The sequence below is a fragment of the Phasianus colchicus genome, chromosome 1 (assembly GCF_987193195.1).
Source record: "Phasianus colchicus chromosome 1, bPhaCol1.hap1.1, whole genome shotgun sequence".
Lineage (NCBI taxonomy): Eukaryota > Metazoa > Chordata > Aves > Galliformes > Phasianidae > Phasianus > Phasianus colchicus.
Genome location: NC_143436.1, coordinates 195754914 through 195782170, shown reverse-complemented (window position 1 = coordinate 195782170; position 27257 = coordinate 195754914). Strand labels below are relative to the sequence as shown.

The following is a 27257-nucleotide window of genomic DNA, read 5'->3' as shown; positions in this document are numbered from 1 at the left end:
CCCCACATCCCACACCCCATATCCCACCCTACACCCCACACCCCACTTCCCACCCCACACCCCATATCCCACCCCATATCCCACCCCATACCCCACACCCCATACCCCACCCCACACCCCATACCCCATACCCCACCCCATAGCCCACACCCCATATCCCATCCCATTCCCACACCCCATATCCCACCCCATATCCCATCCCAACCCCAAACCCCACACTCCATATCCCACCCCATATCCCACCCCACACCCCATACCCCACCCCTCACCCCACACCCCACACCCCAGATCCCATATCCCATCCCACACCCCACATCCCACCCCTCATCCCACACCCCATATCCCTCCCCATATCCCACACCCTATACCCCACCCCATACCCCTTATCCCACCCCACACCCCACATCCCACCCCATATCCCACCCCATACCCCACATCCCATACCCCACCCCACACCCCATATCCCTCCCCATATCCCACCCCATACCCCACACCCCATATCCCATGTCCAACCCCACACCCCATATGCCACCCCATATCCTACACCCCACACCCCATATCCCACCACATACCCCACACCCCACACCCCACATCCCACCCCATATCCCACCCCACACCCCATACCCCATGTCCCATCCCATTCCCACACCCCATATCCCATACCCCACCCCTCACCCCACACCCCAGATCCCACCCCATATCCCACACCCCATATCCCATCCCATTCCCACACCCCACACCCCACACCCTACATCCCACCCCATATCCCACGCTACACCCCATATCCCTCCCCATATTCCACCCCATACCCCACATCCCACACCCCACACCCCACCCCATATCCCACACCCTACATCCCATCCCATTCCCACACCCCATATCCCACCCCATACCCCACACCCCACATCCCACTCCCTATCCAACCCCACACCCCACACCCCACACCCCATATCCCATCCCATACCCCACATCCCACACCCCACCCCACACCCCATACCCCAAACCCCATATCCCACACCCCACCCCACACCCCACACCCCACACCCCACACCCCACCCCACACCCCATATCCCATCCCATACCCAACATCCCACACCCCACCCCATATCCCACCCCACACCCCCGACTCCATACCCCAAACCCCAAACTCCATATCCCACACCCCACCCCACATCCCACACCCCACACCCCACAGCCCACCCCACACCCCATATCCTATCCCATAGCCCATATCCCATACCCCATATCCCATATCCCATACCCCACATCCCACCCCACACCCCATATCCCACCCCATACCCCACACCCCACATCCCACCCCCTATCCCACCCCACACCCCACACCCCATACCCCACATCCCACCCTACACCCCATATCCCACACCCCACACCCCACACCCCACACCCCAGATCCCATATCCCACCCCATACCCCACACCCCATGCCCCATACCTTTCTCCACACCCCACATCCCACCCCATATCCCACCCCACACTCCATACCCCATATCCCATCCCATTCCCACACCCCATATCCCATACCCCATACCCCACCCCATATCCCATCCCAACCCCACACCCACACCCCATACCCAACACCATATCCCATACCCCATACCCCAACCCTCACCCCACACCCCACACCCCAGATCCCATATCCCACCCCACACCCCATATCCCTCCCCATATTCCACCCCATATCCCACACCCCATACCCCACACCACACCCCACACCCCACACCCCACATCCCACCCTACACCCCATATCCCACACCCCAGACCCCAAACCCCAAACCCCATATCCCACACCCCACCCCACATCCCACACCCCACACCCCACAGCCCACCCCACACCCCATATCCTATCCCATAGCCCATATCCCATAGCCCATATCCCATAGCCCATATCCCATATCCCACCCCACACCCCATATCCCACCCCATACCCCACACCCCGCATCCCACCCCCTATCCCACCCCACACCCCACACCCCATACCCCACATCCCACCCTACACCCCATATCCCACACCCCACCCCACATCCCACACCCCACACCCCACAGCCCACCCCACACCCCATATCCCATCCCATATCCCATACCCCATATCCCATATCCCATACCCCATACCCCATATCCCATCCCATATCCCACACCCCACCCCACACCCCATACCCCAAACCCCATATCCCACACCCCACCCCACACCCCACCCCACACCCCACATACCACCCCATATCCCACGCTACACCCCATATCCCACCCCATACCCCACATCCCACACCCCATACCCCTCCCCACACCCCATATCCCACCCCATATCCCTCCCCATATCCCCACACCCCACATCCCACACCCCACACCCCACCCCATATCCCACACCCCATATCCCATCCCATTCCCACACCCCATATCCCACCCCATTCCCCACCTCCCACCCCACACCCCATACCCCTCCCCATATCCGTCCCCACACCCCACACCCCATACCCCAAACCCCATATCCCATATCCCATCCCAACCCCACACCCCACATCCCACCCCACATCCCACCCCACACCCCATATCCCTCCCCATATTCCACCCCATATTCCACACCCCATATCCCATATCCCATCCCACACCCCACATCCCACCCCTCATCCCAGACCCCATATCCCACCCCACACCCCACATCCCACCCCACACCCCATACCCAACCCCATATCCCATACCCCATACCCCACCCCTCACCCCACACCCCACACCCCACACCCCAGATCCCATATCCCACCCCACACCCCATATCCCTCCCCATATTCCACCCCATATCCCACACCCCATACCCCACACCACACCCCACACCCCATATCCCATATCCCACCCCATACCCCATACCCCATATCCCATCCCAACCCCACACCCCACACCCCACCCCATATCCCACCCCATACCCCAAACCCCCCGTACCCCACACCGCTCTCCTCTCCGTCCCCCAGCAGCTCATCCTCGCTGCTCAGACTGCAGCCCCTCACCTCGCTGTCCTCCTTTGGGGTGACGTTATGGGGTTTGGTCACACGAGGGGGGTGGGGTTTATGGGGCGACCCTTCCTTATGGGGCGACCCCATTTCTGGGGTCAGATCCCATTTATGGGGTCAGATCCCCCCCCCCTCCCTACCTGCTCGGCCATTATGGGGCTGGCGTTGTCCTCGTAGTCGGAGTCATCTATTATTTTTTGGGGTGGGGGGGGGACAAGAAGAGGGGACCCTATTAGGATAAGGGGGGACGTTTTGGGGGGACAGGACTTATGGGGTGGGAGGGGACACCTGGCTTTAGGGTAGGAGGGGAGATTGTGGGACAGGAGGGGACGTTATGGGGTGGGAGGGGGGGGCAATTTGGGATGGGTGGGGACGCTGCGGGCCGGGTGGGGTCATTGGGGTCCTTTTTGGGGTCATTGGGGTCATTGGGGGTCTTTTGGGGTCATTGGGGGCCATTGGGGACCTTTAGGGCCCATTTGGGGTCATTTTGGGGTCATTGGGGTCCACTGGGGACCTTTTGGGGTCATTTGGGGCCATTGGGGGATCATTGGGGACCTTTGGGGGCCATTTGAGGTCATTGGGGGCCTTTTGGGGACATTGGGGTCATTGGGGACCTTTAGGGCCCATTTGGGGTCATTTTGGGGTCATTGGGGTCCACTGGGGACCTTTTGGGGTCATTTGGGGCCATTGGGGGATCATTGGGGACCTTTGGGGGCCATTTGAGGTCATTGGGGGCCTTTTGGGGCCATCGGGGGCCTTTTGGGGACCTTTAGGGCCCATTTGGGGTCATTTTGGGGTCATTGGGGTCCACTGGGGACATTTTGGGGTCATTTGGGGCCATTGGGGGCCATCGGGGACCTTTGGGGGCCATTTGAGGCCATTGGAAACCTATTGGGGCCATCGGGGGCCTTTTGGGGACATTGGGGTCATTGGGGACCTTTTGGGGCCATTTGGGGCCATTTAGGGCCATTGGGAGCCTTTTGGGGCCATTGGAGGTCATTGGGGACCTTTAGGGCCCATTTGGGGTCATTTTGGGGTTATTGGGGTCCACTGGGGACATTTTGGGGTCATTTGGGGCCATTGGGGGCCATTGGGGACCTTTGGGGGCCATTTGAGGTCATTGGAAACCTATTGGGGCCATCGGGGGTCTTTTGGGGTCATTGGGGGCCATTGGAGACCTTCTGGGGCCATTTGGGGTCATTAGGGGTCACTGGGAGCCTTTTGGGGCCATTGGAGGCCATTGGGGAACTTTAGGACCCATTTGGGGTCATTTTGGGGTCATTGGGGTCCACTGGGGACCTTTTGGGGTCATTTGGGGCCATTGGAGACCTTTTGGGGTCATTTGGTGTCATTGGGGGATCATTGGGGACCTTTGGGGGCCATTTGAGGTCATTGGAGACCTATTGGGGCCATCGGGGGCCTTTTGGGGACATTGGGGTCATTGGGGAGCTTTTGGGGCCATTTAAGGCCATTTAGGGCCATTGGGAGCCATTTGGGGTCATTGGGGGTCATTGGGGTCCTGTTTGGGGTCATTGGGGGTCTTTTGGGGTCATTGGGGGCTATTGGAGACCTTTTGGGGCCATTTGGGGTCATTAGGGGTCACTGGGAGCCTTTTGGGGCCATTGGGGGTAATTGGGGACCTTTAGGGCCCATTTGGGGTCATTTTGGGGACATTGGGGGCCACTGGGGACATTTTGGGGTCATTTGGGGCCATTGGGGGATCATTGGGGACCTTTGGGGGCCATTTGAGGTCATTGGGGGCCTTTTGGGGCCATCGGGGGCCTTTTGGGGACATTGGGGTCATTGGGGAGCTTTTGGGGCCATTTGGGGCCATTTAGGGCCATTACTCACCGAACTCCGGCGGTGTGGGGTGGAGGGGGGGACACTGTGGGGTCAATGGGGTCAATGGGGTCAACGGGGCGGCGCCACTGTGGGGAGAGGGGGTTATTATGGGATGGCGGCCCGGAATGGTGCCACCCCTTCCCATCCCCGTCCCTAAATGGAGGAGGAATGGTGCAAAATAGTGCAAGGTGGGGGGTGAGCGTGCAACATAGAGCGGGTACAGAGCAAAGGGGAGCGGTGAGTGTGCAAAAATAGTGCGAGGCGGAGTGGGAATAGTGCAAAATAGTGCAAAGTGGGGGGTGAGAGTGCAAGATAGAGCAACTATGGTGCAAACAGGAGCGGTGAGAGTGCACAACAGTGCAAGGCAGAGTGGGAATAGTGCAAAATAGTGCAACGTGGGCAGTGACAGTGCAACATAGAGCAACTATGGTGCAAAGGGGAGCCGTGAGTGCGCAAAATAGTGCAAGGTGGAGAGATAATAGTGCAAAATAGTGCAAGTTGGAGCAGCAATTGTGCAAAAAAGTGCAATGTGGGGCAGCAACAGTGCAAAATAGAGCGACTATGGTGGAAAGGGGAGCCGTGAGTGTGCAAAAACAGTGCAAGGCAGTAAGGAAATAGAGTAAAATAGTGCAAAATAGTGCACGGTAGAGTGGTGATAGTGCAACACAGGGCAACTATGGTGCAAACGGGAGTTGTGAGAGAGCAAAATTGTGCAAGATGAAGAGGTGCTAGTGCAAAATAGTGCAAAGTGGGGCAGCGATAGTGCAACCTAGAGCAGCAGTGGTGCAAAGTTGAGCCGCACCACTTGAAATTAGGCAGCAATTGTGCAACATAGAGCAGCATTTGTGCAAAATAGTGCAGGACGGAGCAGCAGTTGTGCAAAACAGAGCAACAACAGTGCAACGCGGAGCCACAATGGTGAAAATTAAGCAGCAATTGTGCAAAATAGTGCAACGTGGAGTAGTAATAGAGCAGCATTAAGTAGCACTGGTGCAAAGGGGAGGGGAAATAATTGGGAAGGGAGCAGCACTAGTGCAAAATGGAGTCACAATAGTGTAATGTGGGGCAAAAGTGCACAAATAGAGCAGCAATGGTGCAAAACAGAGCAGAAATAGTGCAAAATGGGGGTGAAATAGTGGGGGAGGGAGCAGCAATGGTGCAAAATAGAGCAGCAAAAGTGCAAAGTGGAGCAAATGGTGCAAAGCTGAGCAGCAGTAGTGCAAAACAGAGCACAAACGGAGTGCCACAGAGCAGCAATAGTGCAAAACAGAGCAGTATGCGTGCAAAATAGTGCACTATTACTGTGGAGTACAAAACTGAGCAGCAGTGGTGCAAAATCGAGCAGCAATGGTGCAAAGTGCAGCAGAAAGAGTGGGGGGGGGAGCAGCAATAGTGCAAGGTGGCGCAGCAGTGGTGCAAAACGGAGCCACAATAGTGCAAAGTGGAGCAACGGTGCAAAAATAGAGCAGCATTGGTGCACAATGGAGCACAAACAGAGCAGCAATGGTGCAAAACTGAGGAGAAATGGTGCAACACTGAGCACAAATGGAGCAGCACTGGTGCAAAACAAAGCAGCGCTGGTGCAAAATAGAACACAAACGAAGCAGCACTGGTGCAAAACTGAGCAGCAATGGTGCAAAGCTGAGCACAAATGGAGGAGCAATGGTGCAAAACGGAGCAGCAATGGACAGCACTGGTGCAAAGTGGAGCAGCAATCGTGCACAAATTGTGGGGGAGGGAGCAGCACTGGTGCAAAACGGAGCAGCAATGGTGCAAAACAGAACACAAACGAAGCAGCACTGGTGCAAAACTGAGCAGAAATGGATCAGCAGTGGTGCAAACCTGAGCACAAACAAAGCAGCGATGGTGCAAAATGGAGCAGCACTGGTGCAAAACTGAGCACAAACAGCAGCAATGGTGCAAAACTGAGCAGCGATGGAGCAGCAGTGGTGCAAAACAAAGCAGCACTGGGGCAGCACTGGTGCAAAGTGGTGCAGCAATCGTGCACAAATCGTGTGGGAGGGAGCAGCACTGGTGCAAAATTGAGCAGAAATGGATCAGCAGTGGTGCAAAACTGAGCACAAACAAAGCAGCACTGGTGCAAAACTGAGCACAAATTGAGCAGCAGCAGTGCAAAACTGAGCAGCAATTGTGCACAAATAGCGGGGGAGGGAGCAGCACTGGTGCAAAACTGAGCACAAACAAAGCAGCACTGGTGCAAAACAAAGCAACGATGGTGCAAAACAGAACACAAACAAAGCAGCACTGGTGCAAAACTGAGCACAAACAAAGCAGCAGTGGTGCAAAGTGGAGCAGAAATAGAAGGGGAGGGAGCAGCACTGGTGCAAAACGGAGCAGCACTGGGGCAGCACTGGTGCAAAACGGAGCAGCAATGGTGCAAAACTGAGCACAAACAAAGCAGCACTGGTGCAAAACGGAGCAGCAATGGTGCAAAACTGAGCACAAACAAAGCAGCACTGGTGCAAAACGGAGCAGCAATGGTGCAAAACTGAGCACAAACAAAGCAGCACTGGTGCAAAACAAAGCAACGATGGTGCAAAACAGAACACAAACAAAGCAGCACTGGTGCAAAACTGAGCAGCACTGGTGCAAAACGGAGCACAAACGGAGCAGCACTGGTGCAAAACTGAGCAGCACTCGGGCAGCACTGGTGCAAAATGGAGCAGCAATTGTGCACAAATCGTGGGGGAGGGAGCAGCAATGGTGCAAAACTGAGCACAAACAAAGCAGTAGTGGTGCAAAACAAAGCAGCAGTGGTGCAAAGTGGAGCAGAAATAGAAGGGGAGGGAGCAGCACTGGTGCAAAACGGAGCAGCAATGGTGCAAAACTGAGCAGCACTGGTGCAAAAAAACCCAACGCAGCACGGAGCAGCCCGTGGTGCAACAAAATGGAGGAGAGGAAGAGAAGCGCCGGTGCAAAAAGCGGAGCAGCGTTGGTGCAACAGCTCACAAGAGAAGCACCGGAGCGGCGCACGAGCACCAATAGTGCAACAGTGCAAAGCAGTGCAAAGCAGTGCAAAGCAGTGCAAAGCAATACAAAGCACAGCCCCCCCCCCCCCCCCAATCCCTACCTTTGCAGGCAGCGCCCATATGGGGGGGGTGGGGAGTTATAGGGCGGCCCTATAGGGCTGAGACCCCCCCCCCCTCCCCCCACCCTATTAAATTCGACCCCCCCCACCCCAAAAATTGGACCCCCCCCCACCCCCACCCCAACCCCCCACTTCTTTGCTGCCGCTTCCTGCTGCTGCTGAGGGTTTCCTGCAGCCCCAGAACCGCAAGAAGGGGGGGCAGGGTTGGGGTTATGGGGTTATGGGGTTATTTGGGGGATGGGGGGGTTGGGGGGGGGTGGTGTCCCTTTGTAGCCCTTTAAGGGACCCCCATGTACATAAAGACCCCCTTAAAGATCCCCAGCCACCCCCCCCAACCCCACAAGTGTCCCCATAAACCCTTAGGGGTCCCCATATCCCCCCCAAAAGACCCCATATCCCCCCCAAAGGATCCCATATCCCATTAGGGGTCCCCATATCCCCCACAAAGGACCCCAGGACCCCATATCCCCCCCCCCCAGGGGTCTCCATGCCCCCCCCCCAAAGACCCCAAATCCCCTTAAAGGTCCCCAAATCCACCCCAAGGGTCCCCGTATCCCCTTAGGGGTCCCCAAATCAACCCAAAGAACCTCATATCCCATTAAGGGTCCCCAAATCCCCACTTAGGGGTCCCCAAATCCCCCCCAAAGGACCCCATATCCACTTAGGAGTCTCCATGCCCCCCCCAAAGACCCCAAATCCCCTTAAGGGTCCCCAAATCTCCCCCAAGGGTCCCCATATCCCCCCAAAGGACCCCATACCCCCTTTTGGGTCCCCATATCCCCCCCAAAGGACCCCATATCCCCCCCCAGGGGTCTCCATGCCCCCCCCCCAAAGACCCCATATCCCCTTAAGGGTCCCCATATCCCCCCCAAGGGTCCCCATACCCCCCCCAAAGGACCCTATACCCCCTTATGGGTCCCCATATCCCCCAAAAAGGACCCCATATACCTCTATGGGTCCCCATATCCCATTAGGGTTCCCCAAATCCACCCCAAGAGACCCCATATCCCCTTGAGGGTCCCCAAATCCCCCCCAAGAGTCCCCAGATCCCCCCTTAGGGGTCCCCAAATCCCCCCAAAGAACCTCATATCCCATTAGGGATCCACAAATCCCCTCTTAGGGGTCCCCATTCCGCCCCCAAATGACCCCATATCCCTTATGGGTCCCCAAATCCCCCCCAAGGGTCCCCATATCCCCCCAAAGGACACCATATCCCCTTATGGATCCCCAAATTCCCCCATATGGGATCCCATATCCCCCCCAAAGGATCCCATATCCCCCCCAAGGGTCCCCATACCCCCCCCCCAAAGGACCCTATACCCCCTTTTGGGTCCCCATATCCCCCAAAAAGGACCCCATATCACCTTATGGGTCCCCATATCTCCCCCCAAAAGACCCCATATCCCTTTAGGGTTCCCCAAATCCCCCCCAAGGGTCCCCATACCCCCCCCAAAGGACCCCATACCCCCTTTTGGGTCCCCATATCCCTCAAAAAGGACCCCATATACTTCTATGGGTCCCCATATCTCCCCCCAAAAGACCCCATATCCCTTTAGGGTTCCCCAAATCCCCCCTTATGGGTCCCCATATCCCCCCCCTCCCCCCCCAAAGACCCCATATCCCCCTTATGGGTCCCCAAATCCCCCCCAAGGGTCTCCATATCTCCCCCCAAAAGGACCCCATAAGGGATATGGGGGAAGTGGAGGGGATATAGGGAAGAAACCCCATAAGGGGATGGGGGTGGGGTGGGAATATAGGAGCTTAAAGGGGGATATAGGGACTGCTATATGGGGGCAACTAATGGGGTATGGGGACCCCTATGGGGTTATGGGGAACCCTAAGGGGGTATGGGGACATAGGGACCCCTAATAGGGTATGGGGACCCCTAAATGGGGATATAGGGCTGTAGGACCCCCAGATGGATGGGATGGAGATAAGGGGAATCTGAGGGGGTATGGGGGGGATATAGGGACCCCTAAGGGGGATATGGGGTCATGGGGACTCCTAAGGGGGTATGGGGACCCCTAAGGGGGGTATGGGGACATAGGGTCCCCTAATAGGATATGATGTCCCCTAAGGGGGATATAGGGACCCCTAAGGGGATATGGGGACATAAGGGACACTAAGGGGGTATAGGGACCCCTAAGGAGGATATGGGGACATAAGAATCCCTAATAGGATACGATTTCCCCTAAGGGGGACATAGGGACCCCAAGGGCAGTATGGGGACATAAGGACCCCTAAAGGGGATATAGGGACATAGGGACCTCTAAGGGGGATATAGGAACATGGGGACTCCTAAAGGGGATATAGGGACCCCGAAAGGGGATATAGGGACATAGGGACCCCTAAGGGGAGATGGGGACATAGAGACCCCGAAGGGGGATATAGGGACATAAGGGACACTAAGGGGGATATGGGGACCCCAAGAGGGCTATGGGGACATAGGGACCCCTAAGGGGGGTATGGGGACCCCTAAGAATCCCTAAAGGGGATATAGGAACCCCTAAGGGGTTATAGGGACATAGGGACCCCTAAGTGGGGTATGGGGACGTAAGGATCCCTAAGGGGGTTATGGGGACTCCTAAAGGGTATATGGGGACATAGGGATCCCTAAGGGGAATATGGGGACATAAGGATCCCTAAGGGGGGTATGGGGACTCCTAAAGGGTATATGGGGACATAAGGATCCCTAAGGGGAATATGGGGACACAAGGATCCCTAAAGGGGATATAGGGACTTCTAAAGGGGATATGGGGACCCCGAAAGGGGATATAGGGACATAGGGACCCCTAAGGGGGGTACGGGGACATAAGGGACACTAAGGGGGACATAGGGACCCCTAAGGGGGATATAGGGACCCCTAAAGGGGTTATAGGGACATAGGGACCCCGAAGGGGGATATAGGGACGTAAGAACCCCTAAAGGGGATATAGGGACCCTTAAGGGGGATATAGGGATGTAAGGACCCCTAAGGGGGGTTATGGGGACATAGGGATCTCTAAGGGGGGTATAGGGACATAAGGGACACTAAGGGGGATATGGGGACCCCAAGAGGGGTATGGGGACACAAGGATCCCTAAAGGGGATATAGGGACTTCTAAAGGGGATATGGGGACTTAGGGACCCCTAAGGGGGATATGGGGAACGTAAGGACCCCTAAGGGGGTTATGGGGACCCCTAAGAGGGATATAGGGACGTAAGGACCCCTAAAGGGGATATAGGGACCCCAAAGGGGGATATGGGGACGTAAGGACACCTAAGGGGGGTTATGAGGACATAGGGACCCCGAAGGGGGATATAGGGACATAAGGGACACTAAGGAGGATATGGGGACCCCAAGGGGGATATGGGGACATAGGGACCCCTAAAGGGGATATAGGGACCCCTAAGGGGGATATAGGGACATGGGGACTCCTAAAGGGGATATAGGGACCCGTAAGGGGGATATGGAGACATAAGGGACACTAAGGGGGGATATGGGAACCCCTAAAGGGGATATAGGGACATAGGGACCCCTAAGTGGGGTATGGGAACGTAAGGACCCCTAAGGGGGTTATGGGGACCCCTAAGGGGAGTATGGGGACATAGGGACCCCTAAGGTGGATATAGGGACATAGGGACCCCTAAGGGGGATATGGGGACCCCAAGGGGAATATGGGGACATAGGGACCCCTAAGGGGGATATGGGGACCCCTTAAGGGGATATAGGGACATAGGGACCCCTAAGGGGGATATGGGGACCCCTAAGGGGGGTATGGGGACGTAAGGACCCGTAAAGGGGATATAGGGACCCCTAAGGGGGATATGGGGACCCCAAGGCAGGTATGCAAACATAAGGACCCCTAAAGGGGTTATAGGGACATAGGGACCCCTAAGGGGGGTATGGGGACCCCTAAGGGGGATATAGGGACCCCTAAAGGGGTTATAGGGACATAGGGACCCCTAAAGGGGATATGGGGACCCCTAAGGGGGATATAGGAACATGGGGACTCCTAAAGGGGATATAGGGACCCTGAAAGGGGATATAGGGACATAGGGACCCCTAAGGGGGGTATGGGAATGTAAGGACCCCTAAGGGGGGTTATGGGACCCCTAAGGTGGATATGGGGACATAGGGACCCCTAAGGGGGGTATGGGGACATAAGGATCCCTAAAGGGGGTTATGGGACCCCTAAGGGGGATATGGGGACCCTAAGAGGGGTATGGGGACATAGGGACCCCTAAATGGAGTATAGGGAAGCCCATAGGACCACCCCACTCCCCTCCCAGCCCCATAACCCCCCCCATACACACACCTACCTGCCTCCTTCCTGCTGGCCCCCAGTCCTGGGGGGCAGAGCGGGGGGGTCGTCGGGGGTCCCGGTTTTGCCTTCGTGGTGTCGCTTAGCGGGGAGGGGGGGGCCGACCCCATATTCTACGGGTTGGCGAAGGGGGGACGGGGGAGGGGGGGCGAACGTCAGCGGGGGTCTGCAGCCCAACCTGGGTGGGACGGGGGGGGGGACGGGGGGGTCGTGAGGGGGGGTGCGGAAAACGTGACGTTTCGCCGGGATGGGTTTCGTGATTTGGGAATGCGGGGATCCGGGGATCGGGGGAAAAGCTTTGCCAAGTCCTAATAGGATTCGCCGGCGATGGCCGGGGAGCAGAACCCCGATTTGGGTCAGGTCCGGTTCTGCCAAACGCCGGCAGTCGGCCACGGTGAGCAGGCGGTGCTGCTGGAAGGCGGCGCTGTACTGCTCCAGGTGTAGGGCCGCCAACCACGAGCTTATGGGAACGGGGTCTTCTATGGGGTCGTCCATGGGGGAAGGGTTCGGCTCAGAGCATCGGGGGCTGCGTGGGGAGAAAGGGGGGGTTGGGTGAGAGCTGGAGGATCGCGGAGCCTCAACCCCAACCCCAATCCCAAAACCAATCCCAACCCCAATCCCAACCCCAACCCCAATCCCAAAACCAATCCCAACCCCAATCCCAACCCCAACCCCAATCCCAAAACCAATCCCAACCCCAACCCCAACCCCAATCCCAAGCCCAACCCGAAACCCAACCCCAACCCCAATCCCAACCCCAATCCCAATCCCAAAACCAATCCCAAAACCAACCCCAACGCCAACCCCAATCCCAATCCCAATCCCAACCCATGACCACTCATAGAACCATGGAATCATTGGGGTTGGAAGAGAGCTGTAGGATCGCTGACCCCAATCCCAACCCCAACCCCAATCCCAACTCCAACCCCAACTCCAACCCCAAACCCAATCCCAACCCCAACCCCAACCCCAACCCCAATCCCAACCCCAACCCCAATCCCAATCACAACCCCAATCCCAAACTCAATCCCAACCCCAATCCCAACCCGAAACCCAACCCCAATCCCAATCCCCAATCCCAAACCCAATCCCAACCCCAATCCCAACCCCAACCCCAACCCCGATCTCGATCCCAACCCCAACCCCAATCCCAACCCCAATCCCAATCCCAACCCTAATCCCAATCCCAACCCCAACCCCAACCCCAATCCATGACCACACACAGAACCATGGGACCAGTAGGATTGGAAAAGAAATATGGGATGGCCAACCCCAATCCCAATCCCAACCCCAATCCAAACCCCAATCCCAACCCCAATCCCAACCCTAATCCCAAACCCAATCCCAACCCCAAACCCAATCCCAACCCCAACCCCAATCCTAATCCCAATCCCAACCCCAACCCCAATCCCAATCCCAACCCCAACCCCAATCCCAACCCCAACCCCAACCCTAATCCCAATCCCAACCCCAACCCCAACCCCAATCCCAACCCCAATCCCAATCCCAACCCTAATCCCAATCCCAACCCCAACCCCAACCCCAATCCATGACCACACACAGAACCATGGGACCAGTAGGATTGGAAAAGAAATATGGGATGGCCAACCCCAATCCCAATCCCAACCCCAATCCAAACCCCAATCCCAACCCCAATCCCAACCCTAATCCCAAACCCAATCCCAACCCCAAACCCAATCCCAACCCCAACCCCAATCCTAATCCCAATCCCAACCCCAACCCCAATCCCAATCCCAACCCCAATCCCAATCCCAACCCCAACCCCAATCCCAACCCCAACCCCAACCCTAATCCCAATCCCAACCCCAACCCCAAACTCAATCCCAACCCCAATCCCAATCCCAAAACCAACCCCAACCCCAATCCCAACCCCAACCCCAACCCCAACCCCAATCCCAACCCCAATCCCAACCCATGACCACTCATAAAACCACGGGACCAGTAGGGTTGGAAGAGAGCTGTAGGATCGCTGACCCCAATCCCAATCCCAACCCCAACCCCAATCCATCCCCGTTCCCAGGATCACGGAGCCATTGGGGTTGCATCCAATATCCTAAAAGCACCAAATCCCCCAAAAGGCACCGAATGTCCCCCAAAACACCCAGCATCCCCCAAAAGGACCCAAATATCCCCCCTAAATCATCGCATCCCCCAAAAAGCACCAAACGCCCCCAAAAGATCCTAATTCCCCCTAAAGGGCTGAATATCCCAAAAAGGACCGAATCCCAAAAAGGACCAAATATCCCAAATCCCAAAAAGGACTGAATCTTCCAAATCCCAAAAAGGACCGAATCCCAAAAAGGACTGAATCTCCCGAATCCCAAAAAGGACCAGAACCCAAAAAGGACTGAATATCCCAAATCCCAAAAAGGATCGAATCCCAAAAAGGACCAAAGATCCCAAATCCCAAAAAGGACCAGATCCTAAAAAGGACCAAATATCCCAAATCCCAAAAAGGACTGAATCTTCCAAATCCCAAAAAGGACCAAATCCCAAAATGACCGAATCTCCCAAATCCCAAAAGGACCAAATATCCCAAATCCCAAAAAGGACCGAATCCTAAAAAGGACCAAAGATCCCAAATCCCAAAAAGGACTGAATCTCCCAAGTCCCAAAAAGGACCAGAATCCCAAAAAGGGCCAAATCTCCCAAATCCCAAAAAGGACCAGAATGTCCCAAATCCCAAAAAGGACTAAATATCCCAAATCCCAAAAAGGACCAAAGATCCCAAATCCCAAAAAGGACCGAATCCCAAAAAGGACCAAACCTCCCAAATCCCAAAAGGACCAAATCTCCCGAATCCCAAAAAGGACCAGAATCCCAAAAAGGACTGAATCTCCCAAATCCCAAAACGGACCAGAATCCCAAAAAGGACCGAATCTCCCAAATCCCAAAAAGGACCAAAGATCCCAAATCCCAAAAAGGACCGAATATCCCAAATCCCAAAAAGGACTGGAATCTCCCAAAAAGGACTGAATCCCAAAAAGGACCGAATCCCAACAAGGACCAAAGATCCCAAATCCCAACAAGGACCAAAGATCCCAAATCCCAAAAGGACCAAATCTCCCGAATCCCAAAAAGGACTGAATCTCCCAAATCCCAAAAAGGATCAAATCCCAAAAAGGACCGAATCTCCCAAATCCCAAAAAGGACCAGAATGTCCCAAATCCCAAAAGGACCAAATCTCCCAAATCCCAAAAGGACCAAATATCCCAAATCCCAACAAGGACCAAAGATCCCGAATCCCAAAAAGGACCGAATCCCAAAAAGGACCAAATATCCCGAATCCCAAAAAGGATCGAATCCCAAAAAGGACCGAATCTCCCAAATCCCAAAAAGGACCGGATCCCAAAAAGGACCGGACCCCAAGCAGCCCCCAGTCCCTTTAAAAGCACCACACGGGGCCCTAAAAAACCCCAAATCCTCTCAATCCGCCCCACATGAGAGCACAGTGGGGCACCGATGGGGACAGCGGGGGACAACAGGTGACAATGGGGACAATGGGGGACAATGGGGACAATGGGGGACAATGGGGGGACAATGGGGACAATGGGGAACAATGGGGAACAATGGGGGGACAATGGGGGACAATGGGGGACAATGGGGACAACAGGTGACAATGGGGGACAAGGGGGACAATGGGGACAAGGGGGACAAGTGGGACAATGGGGGACAAGGGGGGACAATGGGGGACAATGGGGATAATGGGGAACAATGGGGAACAATGGGGGGACAATGGGGGACAATGGGGGACAATGGGGACAATGGGGACAATGGGGGACAATGGGGACAATGGGGACAACAGGTGACAATGGGGGACAAGGGGGACAATGGGGACAAGGGGGACAATGGGGACAATGGGGGACAAGGGGGACAATGGGGACAAGGGGGACAATGGGGACAATGGGGGACAATGGGGAACAATGGGGGGACAATGGGGGACAATGGGGGACAATGGGGACAATGGGGGACAATGGGGACAATGGGGGGAGCTTGGGACACAGTGGGGACAATGGGACACAATGGGACTTAATGGGGACACAATAGGGACAATGGGGGACAATGGGACACAACAGGGACAATGGGGGACAAAGGGGGACAGTAGGGGACAAGGGGGGAACTTGGGATACAATGGGGACAATGGGGGACAATGAGGGGAGTTTGGGACACAGTGGGGACAATGGGACACAGTGGGGACAATGGGACACAATGGGGACAATGGGACACAATAGGGGGACAATGGGGGCACAATGGGGGCAGCTTGGGACACCATAGGGACAATGGGGACAATGGGGACAATGTGGGACAATATGGGGAGCTTGGGACACAGTGGGGACAATGGGGGGACAATGAAGGGACAAGGGGGGACAATGGGGGGAGCTTGGGACACAATAGGGACAGTGGGGCACAATGGGGGACAGTAGGGGACAATGGGGACAAGGGGGGAACTTGGGACACAAGGGGGGACAATAAAGGGACAATGGGGGAACTTAGGACACAATAGGGACAATGGGGGACAATAGGGGGACAATGGGGGCACAATGGGGGGACAATGGGACACAGTGGGGACAATGGGGGACAATGGGGGGGACAATAGGGGGACAATAGGGGGAGCTTAGGACACAATGGGGACAATGGGGGACAATGAAGGGACAATGGGGGGAGTTTGGGACACCATAGGGACAATGGGACACAACAGGGACAATGGGGGACAATAGGGCGCAATGGGGGGAGCTTGGGACACAATGGGGACAATGGGACACAATGGGACTTAATGGGGACACAATAGGGACAATGGGGGACACCATGGGGACAATGGGACACAATGGGGACAATGGGACACAGTGGGACTTAATGGGGACCACCAGGGGACAATAGGGGACAATGGGGGGAGCTTGGGACACAATGGGGACAATGGGGGACAATGGGGGACAATGGGGACAATGGGGGGACAATGGGGGCAGCTTGGGACACAATGGGGACAATGGGGGGACAGTGGGACACAGTGGGGACAATGGGGGACAATAGAGGGACAATAGGGGGAGCTTAGGACACAATAGGGACAATGGGACACAATGGGGGACAATGGGGGGAGTTTGGGACGCAGTGGGGACAATGGGACACAATGGGACTTAATGGGGACAATGGGGGACAGTAGGGGACAATGGGGACAAGGGGGGACAATAAAGGGACAATGGGGGAACTTAGGACACAATGGGGACAATGGGGGACAATGGGGGCACAACAGGGACACAATAGGGTACAGTGGGGGACAATGGGGGGAGCTTGGGGCACACGTCCCCACGGCCCTATAACTTGTGTCCCCATATCCCTGAGTGTCCCCACGACCCCATAACTGTGCGACCCCATATCCTGTCCCCCCCCATCCCCTATGTGTCCCCGTGACCCCATAACCTGTCCCCCATATCCCATATATCCCATGACCCTATAACTTGTGTCCCCATACCCCATATGCCCCCATGACCCCATAACTGCGTGGCCCCATCCCCTGTGTGTCCCCGTGACCCCATAACCCGTCCCCATACCCCATATGTCCCACGACCCTATAACTTGTGTCCCCTTATTCCTGAGCGTCCCCATGACCCCATAACTGTGTGACCCCATATCCTGTCCTCCCCCCATCCCCTATGTGTCCCTGTGACCCCATAACCCGTCCCCCATCCCCCATATATCCTACGACCCTATAACTTGTGTCCCCTCATTCCTGGGTGTCCCCACGACCCCATAACTGTGTGGCCCCATATCCCCACAGCCCCATATCCTCTCCGACCCCACGGCCCTATAACTTTTGTGTCCCCATACCCCCGGTGTCCCCATGACCCCATAACTGTGTGACCCCATATCCTGTCCTCCCCCATCCCCTATGTGTCCCTGTGACCCTATAACCTGTCCCCATACCCCATATGTCCCCGTGACCCTATAACTTGTGTCCTCTTAAGTTTGGGGTATGGGGACACAAAAGTTATAGGGTCACGGGGACGGAGAGGATATGGGGCCGTGGGGATATGGGGCCACACAGTTATGGGGTCGTGGGGGCGCCCAGGAATAAGGGGACACAAGTTATAGGGCCGTGGGGACATATGGGGTATGGGGACAGGTTATGGGGTCACAGGGACACATAGGGGATGGGGCCACGCAGTTATGGGGTCATGGGGGCATATGGGGTATGGGGACACAAGTTATAGGGTCACAGGGACATATGGGGTATGGGGACACAGGTTATAGGGTCACGGGGACACATAGGGGATGGGGGGAGGACGGGATATGGGGTCACACAGTTATGGGGTCGTGGGGACACTCGGGTATATGGGGACACAAGTTATAGGGTCGTGGGGACGTATGGGGTATGGGGGACAGGTTATGGGGTCACGGGGACACATAGGGGATGGGGCCACGCAGTTATGGGGTCATGGGGGCATATGGGGTATGGGGACACAGGTTATAGGGTCACAGGGACATATGGGGGATGGGGGACGGGTTATGGGGTCACGGGGACACATAGGGGATGGGGGGAGGACGGGATATGGGGCCACACAGTTATGGGGTTGTGGGGACGCTTAGGGCTAAGGGGACACAAGTTATAGGATCGTGGGACTTATGGGGTATGGGGGACAGGTTATAGGGTCACAGGGACACATAGGGGATGGGGCCACACAGTTATGGGGTCATGGGGGCATATGGGGTATGGGGACACAAGTTATAGGGTTGTGGGGACATATGGGGTATGGGGGACAGGTTATAGGGTCACGGGGACACATAGGGGATGGGGGAGGACAGGATATGGGGCCGCACAGTTCTGGGGTCGTGGGGACACACAGCTTATAGGGTCGCCCCGCTCCCACCCCACAGCCCACCCCATTACCTCCACCCCCCGGTTCCGGATCCCGACGGCGGCCCTAAAAAAGCAGAAGTCGCAGCTGTAGGGTTTTTATGGGGCGGAGGTTTCGGTGTGGGGTGGAAACGCTTTCGCTTTCGGGTTCGGCACCGCAAGGCCCTATGGGGGGTGGGACTTATGGGGTTGGGGGGTGCGGGGTTATGGGGTCAGGGGGGTTATGGGGTCAGGGGGGTTATGGGGTCAGGGGGGAGGTAATAGGGTGGGTTGTGGGGTATTGGGGGGGTTATGGGGTGAGGTTATGGGGTGTGGGGGGGTAATAGGGTGGGGTTATGGGGTGGGGGGGGTTATGGGGTCAGGGGGACATAATGGGGGGGTTATGGGGTCAGGGGGGTTATGGGGTGAGGTTATGGGGTGGGGGGGGGTAATAGGGTGGGGTTATGGGGTATGGGGGGGTATGGGGTGGGTGGGAGGTAATAGGGTGGGTTATGGGGTGGGGTTATGGGGTGGGGGGGGTTATGGGGTCAGGGGGACATAATGGAGGGGGTTATGGGGTCAGGGGGGGTTATGGGGTGAGGTTATGGGGCGTGGGGGGGGTTATGGGGTATGGGGGGGTTATGGGGTCAGGGGGGGTTATGGGGTGGATGGGAGGTAATAGGGTGGGGTTATGGGGTGTGGGGGGGTTATGGGGTTTAGGGGGAGGTAATAGGGTGGGTTGTGGGGTGTGAGGGGTTTATGGGGTGAGGTTATGGGGTATGGGGGGGTAATAGGGTGGGGTTATGGGGTGGGGGGGTTATGGGGTCAGGGAGGTCAGGGGGACATAATAGGGGCGGGTTATAGGGTCAGGGGGGGTTATAGGGTGAGGTTATGGGGTGTGGGGGGGGTTAATAAGGTGGGGTTATGGGGTTTAGGGGGAGGTAATAGGGTGGGTTATGGGGTGTGAGGGGGTTATGGGGTGAGGTTATGGGGTATGGGGGGGTAATAGGGTGGGGTTGTGGGGTGTGGGGGGGTTATGGGGTACGGGGGGGTTATGGGGTGAGGTTATGGGGTATGGAGGAGTTATGGGTCAGGGGGGTTAAGGGGTGTGGGGGGTTATGGGGTGAGGTTACGGGGTATGGGGGGGTTATGGGGTGGGTTATGGGGTGTGGGGGGGTTATGGGGTTTGGGGGGAGGTAATAGGGTGGGTTGTGGGGTATTGGGGGGGTTATGGGACGGGGTTATGGGGTGGGGGGGGTAATAGGGTGGAGTTGTGGGGTGTGGGGGGAGTTATGGGGTATGAGGGGGTTATGGGAATATCAGGGGGAGGTAATAGGGTGGGTTATGGGGTATTGGGGGTTTATGGGGTGGGTGGGGGGTAATAGGGTGGGTTATGGGGTGGGGTTATGGGGTATGGGGGTTATATGGGGATATGGGGGCATTGTATGGGGTATGGGAACGTTATATGGGGTGGGGTTATGGGGTATTGGGGGGCTTATGGGGTGTGGGAGGGAGGTAATAGGGTGGGTTATGGGGTAATGGGGGATTATGTGAGGTTATGGGGAGGGGATATGTGGGGTATGGGGGGGTTATGGGGTGTGGGAGGGTTATGGGGGGACAATGGGGTTGGTGGGCTTATGGGGTGTGTGAGTTGTGGGGTCTGAATGGGACACATGGGGGCACCGCGCCCCATAGCCCAGCTGGGATGCACTTATGGGGTGGCTATGGGGCAGCTATGGGGCCGATATGGGATTTGGCACTTGGGACCCACAGACCCCAAATCTATAAGGCTCAGTTCTGCCCCCAGACCCCAAACCCCAAATCTATGGGGCACACCGACCCCAAACCTCACATTTCTGTCACTCCAGACCCCAAAACCCCATAGATTTGGCACCCAGGACCCCAAACCCCAAATCTATGGGGCACACGGACCTTCCCAGGCCCCAAAACCCCACAGATTCAGCACTCAGGACCCCAAAACCCCACAGATTTGGCACTCAGACCCCAAACCCCAAACTTATGGGGCACACTGACCCCAAACCCCATAGATTTGGCACTCAGACCCCAAAACCCCACAGATTTGTGACTCCAGACCCCAAACCCCAAATCTATGGGGCACACAAACCTCCCCAGACCCCAAACCCCACAGATTCAGCACTCAGGACCCCAAAACCCCAAACATATGGGGCACACAGAACCCCAGACCCCAAAACTCCACAGATTTGGCACTCAGGACCCCAAACCCCAAATCTATGGGGCACACCAACCCCAAACCCCATAGATTCAGCACTCAGGACCCCAAACCCCATAGATTTGTGACTCCAGACCCCAAACCCCAAATCTATGGGTCACACCGACCTTCTCAGACCCCAAACCCCACAGATTTGTGACTCCAGACCCCAAACCCCAAACCTATGGGTCACACCGACCCCAAATCCCCCAGATTTAGGATCACCGCCGCCATTCCCCTCCCCCTCCCCCCCGATCCCATATTTGGGGCCGCACTTCGCCCCATAGCGGCACCCCCGCCCTATAAGCGGCCCCCCGTCCGAACGGGGATCCGAAATCTATGGGGTCGGGGTTTGGGGTCGGGATTTGGGGCGGCTCTCAGACCTGCGGCGCCGGCGGAGGAGGAGGAGGAGCCCAACCCCCCTCGAAAATGGATTTCAGCCCCGCTTTGGGACCGCCTCCATGGGGCGGGGCGGAGGGCGGCGGCGGGCGGCTCTGGGGTTTGGGGTTGGGGTTGTGGGGTTGGGATATGGGGTTGGGATTAGGATTAGGGTTGGGATATGGGATTGTGGGGTTATGGGGTTGTGGGGTTATGGGGTTGTGGGGTTATGGGGTTGTGGGGTTGTGGGGTTGTGGGGTTGTGGGGTTATAGGGTTATAGGGTTATAGGGTTATAGGGTTATAGGGTTATGGGGTTGTGGGGTTCGGATATGGGGTTGGGATTGGGATTAGGATTAGGATTACGGTTGGGATATGGGATATGGGGTTATGGGGTTATGGGGTTGTGGGGTTATGGGGTTATGGGGTTGGGATTGGGATTAGGATTAGGGTTGGGATATGGGGTATGTGGTTATGGGGTTATGGGGTTGGGATGTGGGGTTATGGGGTTGTGGGGTTATGGGGTTGTGGGGTTATGGGATGTGGGGTTGTGGGGTTTGGGGTTGGGATATGGGGTTGGGATTGGGATTAGGATTAGGGCTGGAATATGGGGTTACAGGGTTATGGGGTTGTGGGGTTATGGGGTTGGAGTTGGGATTTGGGGTTGTGGGGTTATGGGGTTGGGATTAGGATTAGGGTTGGGATATGGGGTATGGGGTTATGGAGTTATGGGGTTGGGTTGTGGGGTTGTGGGGTTAGGATGTGGGGTTGGGATTATAGGGTTGTGGGGTTTGGGGTTGGGGTTGTGGGGTTATGGGATGTGGGGTTGTGGGGTTGGGATATGGGGTTATGGGGTTGTGGGGTTATGGGGTTGTGGGGTTGTGGGGTTGTGGGGTTTGGGGTTGTGGGGTTCGGATATGGGGTTGGGATTGGGATTAGGATTAGGATTAGGGTTGGGATATGGGATATGGGGTTATGGAGTTATGGGGTTGGGGGACATGGGATTGGAGTTGGGATTTAGGGTTATGGGGTTATGGGGTTGGGGTGGGGTTGGGGTATGGGATGTGGGGTTGGGATTGGGATTAGGATTAGGATTAGGGCTGGGATATGGGGTTACAGGGTTATGGGGTTGTGGGGTTGTGGGGTTATGGGGTTATGGGGTTGGGGTTGGGATTAGGGTTGGGATATGGGATATGGGATATGGGGTTATGGGGTTGGCATGTGGGGTTGTGGGGTTGTGGGGTTGGGATTAGGATTAGGATTAGGGTTGCGATATGGGATGTGGGGTTATGGGGTTGTGGGGTTGTGGGGTTGTGGGGTTATAGGGTTATGGGGTTGGGATTATAGGGTTGTGGGGTTGGGGTTATGGGGTTGGGATGTGGGGTTGGGATTGGGATATGGGTTATGGGGTTGTGGGGTTGGGATATGGAGTTATGGGGTTGGGATGTGGGGTTGTGGGGTTATAGGGTTATGGGGTTGGGGTATGGGATATGGGGTTGGGATTGGGATTGGGATTAGGATTAGGGTTGGGATATGGGATATGGAGTTATGGGGTTGTGGGGTTATGGGGTTGGGATTATAGGGTTGTGGGGTTGGGATGTGGGGTTGGGATTGGGATTAGGATTAGGGTTGGGATATGGGATATGGGGTTATGGGGTTGTGGGGTTGGGATTATAGGGTTGTGGGGTTGTGGGGTTATGGCATTTGGGGTTGGGGTTGTGGGGTTATGGGGTTGGGATTGGGATTAGGATTAGGATTAGGGTTAGGATATGGGATATGGGGTTATGGGGTTATGGGGTTGGGATGTGGGATTGTGGGGTTGTGGGGTTATGGGGTTGGGGTTAGGATTAGGGTTGGGATATGGGGTTACAGGGTTATGGGGTTGTGGGGTTGTGGGGTTATGGGGTTGTGGGGTTGGGATTATAGGGTTGTGGGGTTGTGGGGTTGGGGTTATGGGGTTGGGATGTGGGGTTGGGGTATGGGGTTATGGGGTTATGGGGTTATGGGATGTGGGGTTGTGGGGTTGTGGGGTTGGGGTTGGGATATGGGGTTGGGATTGGGATTAGGATTAGGGTTGAGATATGGGGTATGGGGTTGTGGGGTTGGGATGTGGGGTTGTGGGGTAATGGGGTTGGGATTGGGATTATGGGGTTATGGGGTTATGGGGTTGGGATTGGGATTAGGATTAGGGTTGGGATATGGGATATGGGATATGGGGTTTGGGGTTATGGAGTTATGGGGTTGGGATGTGGGGTTGTGGGGTTGTGGGGTTAGGATGTGGGGTTGGGATTATAGGGTTGTGGGGTTTGGGGTTGGGGTTGTGGGGTTATGGGATGTGGGGTTGTGGGGTTGTGGGGTTTGGGGTTGTGGGGTTGGGATATGGGGTTGGGATTGGGATTGGGATTGGGATTAGGATTAGGATTAGGGTTGGGATGTGGGGTTGTGGGGTTGTGGGGTTGGGGTTATGGGGTTGGGATGTGGGGTTGGGATGTGGGGTTATGGGGTTATGGGATGTGGGGTTGTGGGGTTGGGGTTGGGATATGGGGTTGGGAGTGGGATTAGGGTTGGAATATGGGATATGGACTTATGGGGTTATGGGGTTGGCATGTGGGGTTGTGGGGTTGTGGGGTTATGGGGTTGGGATATGGGGTTGGGATTGGGATTAGGATTAGGGTTGGGATATGGGATGTGGGGTTATGGGGTTGTGGGGTTGTGGGGTTATAGCGTTATGGGGTTGGGATTATAGGGTTATGGGGACATGGGGTTGTGGGGTTGGGATTATGGGGTTATGGGGTTATGGGGTTGGGATTAGGATTAGGGTTGGGATATGGGGTTACAGTGTTATGGGGATGTGGGGTTGTGGGGTTATGGGGTTGTGGGGTTGGGATTATAGGGTTGTGGGGTTGTGGGGTTGGGGTTATGGGGTTGGGATGTGGGGTTGCGATATGGGGTTATGGGGTTATGGGATGTGGGGTTGTGGGGTTGGGATGTGGGGTTATGGGGTTATGCAGTTGGGGTTGGGATATGGGGTTGGGATTGGGATTAGGATTAGGATTAGTGTTGGGATGTCGTGTATGGGGTTATGGGATTGTGGGGTTATGGGGTTGTGGGGTTGTGGGGTTGTGGGGTTGTGGGGTTAGGATGTGGGGTTGGGATTATAGGGTTGTGGGGTTTGGGGTTGGGGTTGTGGGGTTATGGGATGTGGGGTTGTGGGGTTATGGGGTTGGGGTTGGGATATGGGGTTGGGATTGGGATTAGGATTAGGATTAGGATTAGGGTTGGGATGTGGGGTTGTGGGGTTGTGGGGTTATGGGGTTGTGGGGTTATGGGGTTGGGATGTGGGGTTATGGGGTTATGGGGTTGGGATATGGGGTTGGGATTGGGATTAGGGTTAGGGTCGGGATATGGGTTATGGGATATGGGGTATGGGGTTGTGGGGTTGTGGGGTTGTGGGGTTGGGATGTGGGGTTGGGGTTGGGATTAGGATTAGGATTGGGGGTGGAATATGGGATATGGGGTTGAGATTATAGGGTTATGGGGTTGTGGGGTTGGGATGTGGGGTTGTGGGGTTGTGGGGTTATGGGGTTATGGGGTTGGGGTATGGGGTTATGGGGTTATAGGGTTGTGGGATTATGGGGTTGGGGTTGGGATTAGGATTAGGATTAGGGTTGGGATATGGGGTTATGGGGTTGGGGTTATGGGGTTGGGATGTGGGGTTGTGTGTTTGGGATATGGGGTTATGGGGTTGTGGGGTTGTGGGGTTGTGGGGTTGTGGGGTTTGGGTTATAGGGTTATGGGGTTGGGGTTGGGATTAGGACTAGGATTAGGGTTGGGATATGGGATATGGGGTTATGGGGTTATGGGGTTGGGATGTGGGGTTGTGGGGTTGTGGGGTTGGGGTTTTGGGGTTATAGGATTTGGGATTGGGATTTGGGATTGCGGATGGGGTTATGGGGTATGGGGTTGTGGGATTGGGGTTGGAGTTGGGATATGGGGTTGTGGGGTTGTGGGGTTATGGGATATGGGATTGGGATTGGGATTGGGATTAGGATTGGGGTATGGGATATGGGGTTATGGGATTTGGGATTGGGATATGGGATATGGGATATGGGGTATGAGGTTATGGATTATGGGATATGGGGTTATGGGGTTGTGGGATTTGGGGTTGTGGGGTTGGGATGTGGGGTTGTGGGATTATGGGGTTATGGGATTGGGATTGGGATTAGGGTTGGGGTATGGGATATGGGATTGGGATATGGGGTTATGGGGTCACGAGGTTATGGGGTTATGGGGTATGGGGTTATGGGCTGTGGGACTGGGATTAGGGTTGGGGTATGGGATTGGGATTAAGGTTCGGGTTGGGGTTGGGATTTGGGGTTATGAGGTATGGGATATGAGGTTATGGGGTATCAGGTTATGGGTTTATGGGGTTTTGGAGTGTGGGGTTGTGGGGTGTGGGATTGGGATATGGGCTATAGGATCGGGCTATGGGGTGGGACCCAGGATATAGGATTGGGCTGAGGGGTGGGCTATGGGGTGAGCTATGGGATGGGCTATGGGATGGGGTTGAGATATAGGATATGGGATATGGGATATGGGATCGGGCTGTGGGGTTGGGTTATGGGGTGGAGCAGGCAGACGCTGGCAGCCATTGAATCCTTTTATTCCAAAGAACCCCGCTGTGCTCGGCCATACAAAACGTCACCCCCAAAAAAACCCCAAAACCCCAAAACATCCTGAGCCGGCCCACCCCAAAACCCCCACCCCAAACGTGAGCCCCCACCCCAACCCCGTAAGGGAACCCCATAATGTGGGGGGATTTGGGATTTGGGATTTGGGATTGGGGTATGGGATTGGGATATGGGATGGGATATGGGGTATGGGGTGGGATATGGGATTTGGGGTATGGGATTTGGGGTATGGGATGGGATATGGGATTTGGGATTGGGGTATGGGATTTGGGATGGGATATGGGGTATGGGATATGGGATTTGGGGTATGGTATATGGGATTGGGATTTGGGATTTGGGATTGGGATATGGGGTATGGGATTTCAGATTGGGGTATGGGATTTGGGGTATGGGATGGGATATGGGATTTGGGATTGGGATTTGGGGTATGGGATTTGGGGTATGGGATATGGGATTGGGATTTGGGATTGGGATATGGGGTATGGGATTGGATATGGGATATGGGATTTGGGATTGGGGTATGGGGTTATGGGGTTATGGGGTTATGGGGTTATGGGATGGGATATGGGATTTGGGGTTGGGGTTGCGATATGGGATTGGGATTTGGGATATGGGATATGGGATATTGGATATGGGGTATGGGATTTGGGGTATGGGATGGGATATAGGATATGGCATTTGGGATTGGGGTATGGGATTGGGGTTGGGGTTGGGATATAGGGTATGGGATTTGGGATATGGGATTTGGGATTGGGGTATGGGATTGGGGTTGGGGTTGGGATTTGGGATATGGGATTTGGGATTGGGGTATGGGATTGGGGTTGGGATATGGGATTGGG

At 55.8% G+C, this 27257-nt stretch overlaps 1 protein-coding gene across 3 annotated transcripts in view; it reads right to left on the bottom strand.

The window, feature by feature from the left end:
* Positions 1-21784, bottom strand: part of ARAP1 (ArfGAP with RhoGAP domain, ankyrin repeat and PH domain 1) — a 72067-nt gene extending 50283 nt beyond the window's left edge. Inside the window, exons 1-6 of one of the 3 annotated variants that reach the window (XM_090134197.1) lie at positions 21735-21784; positions 19176-19209; positions 12270-12797; positions 4868-4944; positions 3157-3203; positions 2949-3025 (exon numbers count right to left, since the gene is read on the bottom strand). In XM_090134197.1, coding sequence (XP_089990323.1) covers positions 2949-3025; positions 3157-3203; positions 4868-4944; positions 12270-12766 — 698 coding nt within the window. In that variant the 5' untranslated portion in view covers positions 12767-12797; positions 19176-19209; positions 21735-21784. Of the gene's footprint in view, positions 1-2948; positions 3026-3156; positions 3204-4867; positions 4945-12269; positions 12798-19175; positions 19326-21734 lie in introns of those variants that run through there. The other 2 variants (XM_090134198.1, XM_090134199.1) reach the window with 2 other exon arrangements.
* Between the last annotated feature and the right edge of the window lie 5473 nt (positions 21785-27257).